At 40.5% G+C, this 15,816-nt stretch overlaps 1 protein-coding gene across 5 annotated transcripts in view; it reads right to left on the bottom strand.

Moving 5' to 3' along the window:
- CNTN5 (contactin 5) overlaps window positions 1-15,816 on the bottom strand; it is a 745,090-nt gene that overhangs the window by 173,659 nt on the left and 555,615 nt on the right. For all 5 annotated transcript variants that reach the window (XM_075417787.1, XM_075417816.1, XM_075417827.1 and 2 more), the window contains exon 8: window positions 10,815-11,018. In XM_075417787.1, the coding sequence (XP_075273902.1) occupies window positions 10,815-11,018 (204 nt within the window). The remainder of the gene's footprint in view (window positions 1-10,814; window positions 11,019-15,816) is intronic.

Below are 15,816 nucleotides of genomic sequence, written 5' to 3'. Positions count from 1 at the left end.
TTCCCGTTAAGTATTAAAAGTGTCAAAACTGTTGCAGTGTCCAGAGAGGAATTTTCATTTGGTTCTGATCAGTTAGGACATAAAGTAGTGTTGCTCAAATATTCATTGTTATTCAATTAACTGCAAAGATCTTCCTAGAAGGGAAATGTATTTTTCAATTAAGACTCCTCATATAACGATGCAAATACAAGTTCCTATTATTTCCTCAGTAAGAAAGATCAAACTAACACTAACATTTCTCCTCCCTTAGCAACAGCTATTGAAATATCTGTTGCTTTAGACCCAGTAGAAAAAGTAATGCTTGTTAGAAACTTACTGCAGTCCTAACCTCAAGCAGAATTCCTGCTGTTCACAATCACAATATTTCACCCTGTTGACAACATCACCTAACTGACAGGTCATTATTTCAACGTTATACCATACCTCATGTTTGCAAAGCAAGCAGTCACTTGTGAACTTGTATCTAAGGTCCTGAGACAGTAAGATACATAATATTAGATATGACCAATCTTAATAATCTGAAACCATTCACAACTATAAAGGTTCTTTTTGTTATTAATTGGCATGAATTTTATTTTTGTCAGCATTAATTAAGATATTACCAACAAAATTCTGTTAAAAATATTAATAGCTACAGTTTGGTGCAACATCATTCTTAATCCTGAGTTGAAGTTAGAGGAATATTTTTTCTCCAGTTAGTTTATTTTATGCTTTGTATACTCTGTATACGGTTCAGTTAATTCTTTCCTTTATGCAACGGTTTCATAAATCATCAGGAGGAGAAGCAAAACAAAAAAATATGAGTGCAGAATTCATAGAAGAGAATCATAGAATTATTAAGGTTGGAAAAGACCTCTAAGATCATCAAGTCCAGCCATCAACCCAGCAACACCAGGCCTGCTAAACCATGTCCTCAACTGCCACATCTACATGTTTTTTGAACACCTCCAGGAATGGGGACTCAACAGCTTCCCTGGGCAGCCTATTCCAATTACTTGACCACTCTATCAGTAAAGGAATTTTTCTTAATATCCAGTCTAACCCTCCCCTGGTGCAACTGGAGGCCATTTCCTCTCGTCCTATTGCTAGTTACTTGGGAGAAGAGACCAACATCTGCCTCACTACAACCTCTTTTCAGGTAGTCATAGAGAGAGATAAGTCTCCCCTCAGCCTCCTCTTCTCCAGACTAAACAGCCCCAACTTCCTCAGCCACTCCTTCTAAGACTTGTGCTCTAGACCCTTCACCAGCCTCATTCCTTGCTCTTCTTCAGACACACTCCAGCAGCTCAGTGTCTTTCTGGTAATGAAGGGCCCAAAACTGAACACAGTACTTCAGGTGCGGCCTCACCAGTGTCCAGTACAGGGGCATGATCACCTCCCTACGTCTGCTGGCCACACTATTCCTGACACAAGCCAGGATGCTGTTGGCCTTCTTGGTCACCTGGGCACATTGCTGGCTCATGTTCAGCTGGCTGTCGTCCAGCACCGCAAGAACATTTTCTGCCAGACATCCTTCCAGCCACTCTTCCCAAAGCCTGTATCACAGAATCACAGAATCACAGAATCACAGAATAGTAGGGGTTGGAAAGGACCTCTGTGGGTCATCTAGTCCAACCCCCCTGCCGAAGCAGGGTCACCTACAGCAGGCTGCACAGGATCTTGTCCAGGCGGGTCTTGAATATCTCCACAGAAGGAGACTCCACAACCTCCCTGGGCAGCCTGTTCCAGTGCTCCGTCACCCTCAGAGGGAAGAAGTTCTTCCTCATGTTCAGATGGAACTTTCTGTGCCTCAGTTTGTGCCCATTGCCCCTTGTCCTGTCACTGGGCACCACTGAAAAGAGCTTGGCCCCATCCTCCTGACACCCACCCTTCAGATATTTGTAGGCATTTATAAGGTCCCCTCTCAGCCTTCTCTTCTTCAGGCTGAACAAGCCCAGTTCCCTCAACCTCTCCTCGTAGTGGAGATGCTCCAGTCCCCTCACCATCCTTGTAGCCCTCCGCTGGACTCTCTCCAGTAGCTCTTCATCTTTCTTGAACTGGGGAGCCCAGAACTGGACACAGGACTCCAGATGAGGACTCACCAGGGCAGTGTAGAGGGGAAGGAGAACCTCCCTCGACCCGCTGGCCACACTCTTCTTGATGCACCCCAGGATCCCATTGGCTTTCTTGGCAGCCAGGGCACACTGCTGGCTCATGGTTAACCTGTCGTCCACCAGGACACCCAGGTCCCTCTCCGCAGAGCTGCTCTCCAGCAGGTCCACCCCAAGCCTGTACTGGTGCATGAGGTTGTTCCTCCCCAGGTGCAGGACCCTGCACTTGCCCTTGTTGAACCTCATCAGGTTCCTCTCTGCCCAGCTCTCCAGCCTATCCAGGTCACGCTGAATGGCAGCACAGCCTTCTGATGTATCTACCACAACTCCCAGTTTGGTGTCATCAACAAACTTGCTGAGGGTACATTCTAACTCTTCATCCAGGTCATTGATGAAGAAGTTAAACAAGACTGGGCCCAGTACTGACCCCTGGAGGGACAGTACCCAGGGACAGGGCCACTTGGGAAGAGTACAGAAACGTGGTGAGACCGGGCAGGGATGCGACGAGGAAGGCCAAGGCTCACCTGGAATTGAAGCTGGCAAGGGATGTCAAAAACAACAAGAAGGGCTTCTTCAACTACATCAGCAGCAAAAAGAAGGCTAGGGACAATGTGGGGCCGCTGCTGAATGAGGCAGGTGTCCTGGTGACGGAGGATGTGGAGAAGGCAGAGCTACTGAATGCCTTCTTTGCTTCAGTCTTCAGTGCTAAGACTGGCCCTCAGGAATCCCAGGCCCCGGAGGTAAGAGAAGAAGCCTACAAAGAGGACGACTTTCCCTTGGTTGAGGAGGACTGTGTGAGCGATCGCTTAAGCAATCTGGATGTCCACAAATCCATGGGCCCCGATGGAATGCACCCACGAGTGCTGAGGGAGCTAGTGGATGTCATTGCTGAGCCACTCTCCATCATCTTTGAAAGGTCTTGGGGACAGGAGAGGTGCCCGAGGACTGGAGAAAGGCCAATGTCACTCCAATCTTCAAAAAGGGCAAGAAGGAGGACCCAGGGAACTACAGGCCGGTCAGCCTCACCTCCATCCCGGGAAAGGTGATGGAGCAGCTTATCCTGGAGGCCATCATCAAGCAAGTGCAAGAAAAGAAGGTTATCAGGAGTTGTCAGCATGGATTCACCAAGGAGAAATCATGCCTGACCAAGCAGATATATTTCTACGACGACATGACTGGCTGGGTAGACGAAGGGAGAGCCGTGGATGTTGTCTACCTTGACTTCAGCAAGGCTTTCGACACTGTCTCCCATGACGTCCTTCTAGGGAAGCTGAGGAAGTGTGGGCTGGATGAGTGGTCGGTGAAGTGGATAGAGAACTGGCTGAATGGCAGAACTCAGAGGGTTGTCATCAGCAGCGCTGAGTCTAGTTGGAGGCTGGTGACAAGTGGTGTCCCTCAGGGGTCAGTACTGGGCCCAGTCTTGTTTAACTTCTTCATCAACGACCTGGATGAAGAGTTAGAATGTACCCTCAGCAAGTTTGCTGACGACACCAAACTGGGAGGTGTGGTAGATACACCAGAAGGCTGTGCTGCCATTCAGCGTGACCTGGATAGGCTGGAAAGCTGGGCAGAGAGGAACCTGATGAGGTTCAACAAGGGCAAGTGCAGGGTCCTGCACCTGGGGAGGAACAACCTCATGCACCAGTACAGGCTTGGGGTGGACCTGCTGGAGAGCAGCTCTGCGGAGAGGGACCTGGGTGTCCTGGTGGACGACAGGTTAACCATGAGCCAGCAGTGTGCCCTGGCTGCCAAGAAAGCCAATGGGATCCTGGGGTGCATCAAGAAGAGTGTGGCCAGTAGGACGAGGGAGATTCTCCTTCCCCTCTACACTGCCCTGGTGAGTCCTCATCCGGTGTCCTGTGTCCAGTTCTGGGCTCCCCAGTTCAAGAAAGATGAAGAGCTACTGGAGAGCGTCCAGCGGAGGGCTACAAGGATGGTGAGGGGACTGGAGCATCTCCCCTACGAGGAGAGGTTGAGGGAACTGGGCTTGTTCAGCCTGAAGAAGAGAAGGCTGCGAGGGGACCTTATAAATGCCTACAAATATCTGAAGGGTGGGTGTCAGGAGGATGGGGCCAAGTTCTTTTCAGTGGTGCCCAGTGACAGGACAAGGGGCAATGGGCACAAACTGAGGCACAGGAAGTTCCATCTGAACATGAGGAAGAACTTCTTCCCTCTGAGGGTGACGGAGCACTGGAACAGGCTGCCCAGGGAGGTTGTGGAGTCTCCTTCTGTGGAGATATTCAAGACCCGCCTGGACAAGGTCCTGTGCAGCCTGCTGTAGGTGACCCTGCTTCGGCAGGGGGGTTGGACTAGATGACCCCCAGAGGTCCCTTCCAACCCCTACTATTCTGTGATATTCTGTGATAGTCTTGTGAGTGTCCAGGTGGCACAGCTGTTCATTAACTGCTTCCTCCTGAATTATGGGAAGTTTCTTCCACTCTCTTTCCCTATCTTCCAGCAGTGGGGTGTGACTACCCTCGGGATAACCAGTCTAACTATTAAAGACTGAAGCGAAGAAGGCACTAAGTACCTCAGCCTTTTCCTCATCCTTGGTGGCAATATTCCCCCTCACATCGAAGACGGGATGGAGACTCTCCTTGGCCCTCTTTTTTTGTTGACGTATTTGTAAAACATTTTTTTGTTGTCCCTTACAAGAGTGGCCAGCCTGAGTTCTAGCTGGGCTTTTGCTGTTTTAATTTCCCCTCTGCATGACCCAACAGGGACTCTGTACTCCTTTTGCTGAGAGCAGGTTGCTGACAGCCCTGCCCAACCTGACCTTGAAGTTTTCCAGGGATGGGGCACATACCATCTCCCCGGGTAACCTGTGAAAGTGTTTCACCACCTTCATTGTAAAAAATTTCTTCTTTATACATAGTCTAAATCTATCCTCTTTTAGTTTAACACCATTACCCCTTGTCCTATTGCAACAGGACCTGGTTTTATTTTTTAATTAAAATAAAATTACACTAGGTTTTTTAATGCTGACTTTCATCCTATTATTAATATAATCAGGCTCAACAAGGCCCAGTTAGGTTCAAGAAGGCCAAGTGCTGGGTCCTGCACTTTGGTCACAACAACCTCATGCAATGCTACAGGCTTGGGGCAGAGTGGCTGGAAAGCTGCCTGGTGGAAAAGGACCTGGAAAACGAGGCTGGTGAAGGGTCTGGAGCACAAGTCTTAGAAGGAGTGGCTGAGGAAGTTGGGGCCGTTTAGTCTGGAGAAGAGGAGGCTGAGGGGAGACTTATCTCTCTCTATGACTACCTGAAAAGAGGTTGTAGTGAGGCAGATGTTGGTCTCTTCTCCCAAGTAACTAGCAATAGGACGAGAGGAAATGGCCTCCAGTTGCACCAGGGGAGGGTTAGACTGGATATTAAGAAAAATTCCTTTACTGATAGAGTGGTCAAGTAATTGGAATAGGCTGCCCAGGGAAGCTGTTGAGTCCCCATTCCTGGAGGTGTTCAAAAAACATGTAGATGTGGCAGTTGAGGACATGGTTTAGCAGGCCTGGTGTTGCTGGGTTGATGGCTGGACTTGATGATCTTAGAGGTCTTTTCCAACCTTAATAATTCTATTCTTTTACAACCTTGCAGTGGGATCTAGTCACAAAATCCAGAACTAAACAGACAAAAAGTGTTTCTTCTAAATACCTGTAACCCATGAAATATGTATTTTTACTGGAGAAAAGCAGAGATTTTGGGAAGTCTCTTTTTTTTTCAGTTTTGTAATCACCCGTCATTAAAATATCTTACTAGAATTTTAGGGAAGAAACTATATCTTTACTACAGGAGCAATGGCTGTCCAGGGACATTGCCATTTTATCAGCTTTCCACTGGAGCAGACTTTGGGTACGTTGATGTCTCTATCAGTGCTATCAGTCTTTTTATACCTCTACTGATCAAACTTGATTTTGCCAAGACAGTGTGACTATGCTTGAAAAAAATCAAAGCCAGATTATTTCAGGTTTGAGTTCTGTCTTGTAGCATTAGGAGGAATTACCACAATTTCTAGCTAGTCTTGCACAATTTTTATAGACTTGCACAATTCAAATATGAGATGTGACTGGACACTTAAAAATGTAGGTTAATGATCTTGCAATATAACCCACATGAAATAGGCAGCTTACAAGGACAAACTCCAGAAAGCCTGTCAGGATTAAGTCATAGATGGATAAGTATTTGCAACTCCCATTACAACTCAGGTAAGTTTTGTGTCTTCTAGAATTCATCTCCGTATGAATAAACACATTAGAAGAGAAAACTTGTAATACAAGCAGGAAAAAAAAATCTGGAAGGAGAAAACTGACAGATCATAAATGTTAGGATTAATCCTTAAGCAAATATTTTTAATGCTAATAATCAGTTTATTAAGAACTACCAGCATTCTTCAGGGATGGAAATAGTCTATGTCTCTGAACTGTTGATTTTGCTTTATCTTTATTTTGATGTATTATTTACAGAATCACAGAATCACAGAATGTTCGGGGTTGGAAGGGACCTCTGTTGGTCATCTAGTTCAACCCCCCTGCCGAAGCAGGCTCACCTACCGCAGGCTGCATAGGACCTTGTCTAGGAGGGTCTTGAATAGCTCCAGAGAAGGAGACTCCACAACCTCCCTGGGCAGCCTGTTCCAGTGCTCCATCACCCTCAGAGTGAAGAATTTATTACCTTACTGTCCTATACCCACCCTTTTACTGCTTTATTTCCATAACTGGGGAACTGATTATGACCTCTTCCAAGCCTTTGTTAATGTTGGGAAAGAGATCTTCAGACAACCCATCTATGTGCAGTCAACATTTCACAGAGTTCCACCTGAATAAGCACATGCTGAACACATTCCATCACGGAAAACTAGAAATTAACATCCTTAATACCTTGATAACTATATGTTCCAGCATTATGTGAGACTATTAATCACATACATAGAATTAAACATTAGAATTAGGACAGGAAAGATTCATTTCACAGAACTACGATGACATGGAAAAAAATTTGAAGGTCAAGATGTGCATTCTGTTACATGAGAATACATCTAGTCAGATACACGGACCTTTGTTGAGGTCTAAACTATTTTGCTCTAATGGAACACAGTAGATAGATAGTATCCTCTGATGTCTGAAATCATACAGGTTCTCTTTTTTTCTGGGAATGTCACCATAGGAAAACCACTAGGCAGAATCTACACAGTGATAAAATGACAAATTACTTAATTCTCTCCTGTGCAGCAGTAATGTTAAAGTTAACATCTTTTTAAGAGAAATAAAAAAGACAAAAAAGTAAGACAACCTGGAATGAAAATGTGTGAACTTGAAATAACTGCCTTATGCTATCATGTGTCAAATGTTTTATACTCCCTAGGTTTCTATTTCCTAAATTTGAAGAGGCTTGCTTTTGTTTTTATTAGTCAAGATAATTTAAAGCTCCCAATCAGCAAAGATACATATTAACAAGCCTGTTTATTATTTATAAACAGTTATTAAATAATTCTTCAAAGATTCCAACACATTATAAAGGCAGTTAATGACATGATTCATTTTTTTTTCCTGCTAAAACTTTTTATCTCCTCAGATAGAATTTTAGAGTGTTTTTATTACCCAGCTTGAAGTGAAATTGAATTGTGTGAAATAACTGATTGTCAAGGACATCTGAACAAATGAAGTATTCATTTTATTCAGAATCCATTGAAGGATTTCTTGATGTTTTTATTTAATTTGCTTCGTATCAAGGAGCTGAATTCCCCTTTGAGACACATCACGAAAGAAATAAAAGATTAATAAAATCCCAGGAAGTTCCTACATTCTTGCAGAGTTTGACAAAAAGACTTAATATTGTTCTGTTTCTTCCTCACAGATAGAGACCAATGTTTTCATAGCAGTGTTTCTCTTCACAAGCTCTCCAGTGCCCTGGGTACAAGTACTACAAGTTTATACATCAAAATCTGAGAATGATGATAAATATATCAAGCGGAGTATGTTTAAGTTAATGATACATATGTCCAAAGAATACAGTCCATATAAATTGTTTTATTTATATAGTGCCATTTGTAAAAGCTCTTTAAAACGACAAGATCTTCCTGCGGTTTCTAACATATCTGCTGAACTGAGAAAGCTGTATAATTTTTAAACTTAAACAAATATTTGCAAAGTTCAAAGTGATTCAATTCATTTTACAACCAAAAAGCTGAAAAAGCCATATTCAAAATCATGTAACAGAACTCAGCAACATAGATAAGTTTTCAGGTACTTGGATGTTTATTTTAATTGCATTCCCAATTTCTCACTTCCTTATTAAAGTCCATTCTCACCTTTTTTTTTCCTCCACAAATAACTCTAATTTTCTTTAATCAGCACCTCTTTTCAGCAGTTACATTATCCCATGTTTTGGACTGTAATGTACATGTATATTTAAAATTCTGTCATTGCCCTTTAATATTTGTCAGTGCACAAGACAATATAACCTAAAACATTTTCTGACAAAAAGAAAAAGTACAGTATTATTAATGGAATATTTTAATTGTCATTCCAGATAGTTTTTAAGAGGCTCATATTACTGCATTCTGTAGAGGAGGTAGAATAAGGCAGATGTCCTAAATAATATGTATTATTTAGCAACTAGAACTTTCCTGAATATTTTTTCAAGGTAGTTTTATGGAAACTGCAAGGTTAGACACAAAGTCTGGGTCTCTTCACTGAGAAACTTGCTCAGTCCTACAGGAAAGCAAGCAATTTACTTAAAAAAGCTGAAGAACTCCATCACAATAAGGGGGCTTTTCAGAAATCCTGACAGATAAAAACTAAGCCATGGAAGCCTGGTAGAAATTCATGCATGCGAAAATTGAATAAGGAAATTTTTGAGGAACAGTTCATCTATGGGTAAATGCCTCCCCAATACTCCAGCACAGTTCAGAAGGTTGGATTATCACAATTGTATGACAGCCAGCCGTGAAACACAAATCTGCTGAAGGCTGGTATATACTACCCACTTGACATTTAAGAAAATCTGCGCAATTTTCTTCCACAGATTAGGTTTCTTAGCTCAGTGATGTAGACTGCTGCCTTTATCCTTATTTACTCTCTCCATTTCTTATACTGTATTGTGTGCCTGTGTACTGTTAGTATGATATAGATAATTTCTGCACAAAACTGGAACCCAATAAAAGCGTGAAGAAATGTCATAAAGAAACAATAAGGCAAGATACACATAATACATATGACAGTAAAATTCTGTCTTTTTTTGTCAGAGTTGAAACTGATTATAAACAGAGTCAACTTTTGGGGTTTTTAATTTTCAAAGGTTTGTATTGAAAAGATCAGGTCTGCCATGTTAGTTCAGAAAAACACCTGAAACTCAATAATTACCATAGGTACTAGATCAGCAAAAGAAAATAGGAAATGATACCATAAAACAAGCAGCTTTTTGCTGCAGAGCCTGCGTGCTGTGTAGACAGAAACTTCAACTTGTTATGATGAATAAACATTAACTTAATTCCATTCGAATCAGTGAACACATTTTTTACTTACCCTGTTAAACTAACTCATCTGTGGTTAAGTCCAGCATGTGTAATGCTTTTACAGTGGAGGACTTAGTTCTAGAAAAAGCTATAAGCAAGAGAAAAGCCTCAGAGTCTCTCTCTCTCTATCTCTTTCTCTCTTTCTCTCTCTCTTATTTATATAAGTATAGATTCACACGTGCTGAATTGCTGAAATGTATTTCTGAAGAACTTGAAAGTATCATTAAATACATCTTGGAAAAAAAGAAAATATAGGCACTTATGGAATTAATTATTCTTCTCAAATATAACATTATTTTGACAGAAAAAGAAAGTAAGAAACAATTATAATGTAATAAATATGAATATTTTTGCTGCAAAAGCACAAATAACACAGTTGCCTCTATAAGCAGATATTCCAACAGAGTCAGAGTTACATATCATTTATATTGAAATGTCATGCTGCTCCAAAACATTTTATTGGAAAGTGTCTTCTTTCGATTTTCGGGAAAAATCCTAAGCCAGTTTTTGATAATAAGACTTAGGTGCTTATTTATAGAAAAAAATACTGCAATTCTATGCCTTTGTTAAATTCAAAACTTCCTGGGTAACTAACTATTGTTGTAATCAAAGCTATTGTAGTGTTCTAGGTGATACTTCATCAGTGCATTGAATTGGAGCCAGGAAGTGTAACAGGTCTTTAGTACAGCAACAGGTGAAGTTTTAAACAATACAGCCTCTGTGCAGTTGTCTAACCATGTGTGCCTTGCGTCATCTGAGCTGCATGAAGGTATAGCTCCCAGCATCCTGCTGCTGGTCTCTCTGTGATATTTGCCGGTCCCCTGTGGATGCCTCAGATGCCTGAGGGTTTCTCAGTGTGGCAGTGGCCACTCGGTTGAGGCAACTGAACGGAGCCCTAAAGGAACAGACAATACTGAGAAAGGAGATTTGCTTCTCTCTGTCAGTGACAGAGCACCAGAATAGCAAGGAGTAGCTGTTCTAAATAAAGTACATCAGGAGGTGTATGACTGCACCTCAGTCTTTGGAGATCTAAATATTCTCACAGCCGTTAGATGTTTTAAATGAAACTGTCTCCATGAACACCTTCCTTTGCTGACTGCTGCAGTAAATGTATGCATACATTGAAAAACAATAAAATCATGGTTCTTAAATTAATAGAGTATTTTTGGCTTAGTATTTTTTCTTGCATGTGGTACTCCAAAATAATGCCTTACTTACCATCGTTTCTCAGTGTCAGAGGTGTAGGAGGACTCAAAACTCTGGCATTTGTCACTGTGTTTTTCACCAGGCATATATAGCTGCCAACATCAGATGTTTGCACTTTGGAGATGTAGAGATTGCCTGTTTCCTGAGAGATGAACCGCCTGCTATCCTCTGCCACAAATGATGGGAATTCATTAAATACCCAGCTATAGATGATCTCTAAAAAAATACAGAAAAAAAAAAAGAGAAACAATAATGTGTCATGTTAATGTATACACTCCATAAATATTCATTAACTTTATTTAAATAAACTAGAAAAAAAAAGCTAAAGGCTTTTTAAACTTATTTGTCTGGTTTAGAACTGAAGAGAAGATTTTTTTTGTCTCCTTGGAATTTTGAAAATAGCATAAGCATTTAGTCCATAAGTTCCCTGGGAAGACGGATTTAGTCCAGGAAAAAATAATTAAATTATTCAATAGACTCAGGAAACACCAGTAAAATATTACAGAATCAGAGTCACAGAATGGTAGGAGTTGGAAGGTACCTCTGGGGATCATCTAGTCCAACCTTGCTGCCCGCCTGGACAAGGTCCTGTGCAGCCTGCTCTAGGTGACCCTGCTTCGGGGGTTGGACTAGATGACCCACAGAGGTCCCTTCCAACCCCTAATATTCTGTGATTCTGTGTGATTCTGCCAAAGCAGTGTCACCTAGAGCAGGTTGCACAAGACATTGTCCAGATGGGTTTTGAACATCTCCAGAGAAGGAGACTCCACAACCACTCTGCGCAGCCTGTTCCAGTGTTCTGTCACCCTCACAGCAAAGAAGTTCTTCCTCATTATCATTAGATGATTCCCTTTTCTAATCTTTCATGTCAAGCCAAAATTATATCAAAGCATTTTTTCTCTACTTGTTCAAATTTGCAGTGAAATATGTCAAGCTGCTTCTTATAGAACTAGGGATGACTTTTGCAAGTGTGTGTATAAACAGTTTTTATTATGAACATCAGGAACATCAGTTTTTAAAATCAGCAGATTGCAACAAGTGTCCAACCTCTCTTGCAGGTGGTATTACTGCATGACACTTCCATCTTCTTCTACATCTGCTTCACTGAAGAATCTCAGAACCCTTTCTATATACAGCTTAAAGGTCTACGAACACAGAATAACTCCTTAAAACAAAGCTACCTACTGCTTTGCCTCGTAATCCGATGGAGCAAAGACTAATCAAAGTGATTTTTAATCATGGTAATTAAATCCAGTCCCTTGGTTCTTATTTTTATCCCATAAATCTTTCTGTTCACCTGAAAAGTATATACTTTTCCTTTTATATTCATAATAATTGGTTGATAAAAAAGAATATTTCCTATTATTCTGTATGAGATTATATCATGGTTTATTAAAAACCTAGATGCATTAATGTCTCAGCATTAGAAGTATCAGTAAAGTTAATGAGATTCTGATTTAGTAGGGAATTCCTTTCAGGGAATTATTCCTGTGGAGTTCCACAAATTCAGACATTAAAGCCTTAACCTTATGTATACTCTTCTACTTGTTGTTCTCCTGTCAATCTTATCTTCCACTGTTTCATTTTGTCTTCACACGTAAATAAAATAATCTTCACTACTTAAAATGGCACATTTGTTTTAAGTCAATTTCTTGCTTAATCTCCGCCCATGACAGTCTTTAAAGAAATTACTCCAAAATCAGAAAAGCCAAAGTTAGTTCAGGTGTATAAAATTGCTACTACTACTCCGAGATGCAAACTAATCCATTGGTATAGCAAGTTTTTTATCCCCACTACAGTCAAAATGTTTCTTGATATAAGTTGGAAAATGGACAGGTCAAAAGAGTGAGAGGAAACGCCTCAGAATTTAAATTTTCTGTATGCTTTTCTGCTAATGGTAGGAGAGGAACTGGTATAGCTCTTCCTGGCACAAGAAGAGTGAAACACATTAACGTCCTAGCCTCGGTCAGCTGTGCAGTTTGACTATAACTGTGTAGAAAGCATTAGAAATTCCAACTAATCTGTCCTTTCTGTCTTTATGTTATACCGTTCCCTGACACGGTGGTCAGAAAGGAATAGAAAAGCACAGTGACTTCTTTTTCAACCAACATAAGCCAATAGTGCAAGCAGTCATGTAGAGATGCAGGAAGTTCTGGATTAATTCTGAAGAAGTTCAATCTAGTCTTGAAGTCAGATGAAAATTTTCTCATGAAAAATGACGGTATCAGTACACAAATGCCATGTAAAGGGCTAAATATATTTACCTGACAGTAGGAGAAGACTTCTCCAAAACAGGGAACTAAGCTGCACACATTGACTTTTTGCTTAAAATTAAAAATTGTAATTCTGAGTGGTTACACAGGACCCTGAGGAATTCAGGGATCACAGAGAGCTCTCCGTGTGTCCAGAATTTCCTTCTTCTTCTGTCACGTTTCAGGCAAAATGCTTTTTAGCCAAAAATACTTGTCTCTGAAAATTTCATTGACACATTTTGCCATGATGTCTTATCTGGCAGTAATGATTCATGGCAGCATAAAACTTTACAAAGTGATGATGAACATACAAGTTCAAGGAAAATACATAGACTTTAACAGAAGACACCTGTTACTAATTCAAATGGAAGCAATCTGTCTCGCTAATTGCTCTGGCTTAAAAGTAGTTCAAACCTAATGTAAAGCAGTCATCATTGTGGGTTCATTGGTAGTTCGTGTAGAACAGATTTTTTTCCATTTGTAGCCTAAAAACACATGCAGTTAATTATTCATTTGTTAATTAGAACTACTCCTTAGGAACAGATCTCAGCCAACAAAGTTTTGTGCCTCTAAGGAAACACAATACTTAGTCTGTGCTGGTATTGAATCCAGGGGAATACTGTCATTTCGTCACCTAAATGATGTTTGCTGTTAAAAATGGAGTGATGGATGAATGGGTAGTGTGATAGAGCACTGAGAAAAAAGTAACAGAACTTCTGCCAAATCTAAAACTCAAATAATTTATGCTCTAAAGCTGCAGTTTATGCTTTTATTTGTACATACCTACAGCATCTGTATTCCAGCCAGGAGCCCAAACTCCAAAACATAGACAAAAGTGCTAACTCTTCTTGATCATTGTCAGCCCATTGTCATTGAAGGAATTACTCTTGTTTTTCATTTCTAAACAGAAAAAACCTGGGAATACACTTTCAAATACCTGAGGACTTTGCATCTGAATGCTCAGGTCTGGAACTGATTTGGAATTCTGAACCTTCTTTGCAAGTGATAAGCTCCTTACACACTTTATGAAATTTCTGTCCTATTAGACCTGATTAAAGAGTTCAGCTGATTCTTAAATATAATTTGAGAATTATGTCCATACAGTATGCATTGGCTTCAGTGGAAATATCTCAGGGAAACTGCAATTTCCAATGCACGCTGTGCAGAACAGTCAGAAGCAACCACAGCTGGCTTGGGATCTGGGGACCCAACAGTTTTTAGCTGACAGAAGTTGATGGATGGTCTTGCAGAAGTCATTTTACAAAAAGATGTTAACAGAATGACTGCAATTATGGGAAAATAGGTGTATGCTGACATTGATCCATTATACAAATGTCTCACACTTCTAAATTTGCAGCCATGGTGGAGGATGAAACATGCATTGATGTTCATATTCTGGGGTTCTGACTGTTGCTGATTTGTATGCCAACAAAATTAAAATTTAGCGTTCTTAAATCACAGAAATACTAATGAAGGCTGTCCAAGTACAAAACCTGGGTTTTTTGTTTTTGTTTTTTTTCTTCTGGCAGTGTCATGCATAAGAGAATACCCAGATGTTTGCAATGACATATCAAAGTAACTAATTAAGAGAGAATGACGGAGAATCAACCTCTAAAAAATTGTTGTCTGTTTATAGATGTCTGTCACCTATAGTACACACACAGTAAAATATTCTGAAATAACAATGGGTGTAGTTAGATGCCACAAGTCCCACATCAGCTCAGCACAGGAGCACATATAAACTACAAGAAGAGAGGCTTGCATTTAAATAATATCTGAAATCCCACTCTTACAAAACGGTGAACTGCTGAGTGAATCTTTTGAATTTCAGAACAAGAAGCCTAAGACCAAACAGATGACACTGGGCCTATTTGTACACAGCTCACTGCAGTTGTTAGTGAACTTCAAACTTTCCTAGAACGGTTTCCGTCAAAAGATTTTAGAACCACTGTCATTCAGCTAAGCAGAAAACACAACTGCCATTGTATTAACTTTTTAATGGCAGACTAAACTCCAGAGATGCATCTCAAGCCTGACAGGTAAATAACAATGGCCTTCAAGAGATTTTGAAGCTAAAAGTCTGTGCTAACAAAATCTAAATAAACCAAACTATAACTGTAAAATCAGAAAGTAATTACTCTAGATAGGAACCCTCCGAAGTAATTTCCTTTTGAGAAAAACCTGAGTAAATGGTTTCTCCATGCTGTACTCATTTTGCTTTCAACGGGCAAATAAATAATTAAGTGAAAATAGGAAACTGTGAATACTGCAGTGTACAGAAGTCTAGAGTATTTTTACAGAATATATGCTGAGTTTATTTTTTATTTTTATACTCCTCTATTTTATTTTTAATGTGACACCTATGACAAAACCACAAAGATAATGCAGAGTCCTTTCTGGAAATTACTGTTGACTCCCAACACAAAAGAAACTTTTATGCAGATACTGTTTGTCAACACAAAACAGAAACAGAGACTAAAAAGCCAGAGAAATCATGAATTATAGAAGCAGTTACATATTGGCATTCTCCTGTGGCTTGGGCTGGAGGACTCTTCCACTGGTAAGTTCTGTTATACACAAAGTCTTGGTGTGAAAATGATTTAAATCAGTTTGGTAACCACAAAACTTGTATTTCCTTTTATAAATGACCAGCCTTGTTTACAGAAGAATGTCTCCAACGAGCTTTGTATCTGTTTTCTGAGGTCATTTGGAAAGTCTTCTAAATGTCTGATTTGTTTCTGTGTTTTATTAAGTACCTTTTA

Source organism: Opisthocomus hoazin, chromosome 1, assembly GCF_030867145.1.
Source record: "Opisthocomus hoazin isolate bOpiHoa1 chromosome 1, bOpiHoa1.hap1, whole genome shotgun sequence".
Lineage (NCBI taxonomy): Eukaryota > Metazoa > Chordata > Aves > Opisthocomiformes > Opisthocomidae > Opisthocomus > Opisthocomus hoazin.
This window is presented reverse-complemented; position numbering and strand designations above follow the sequence as displayed.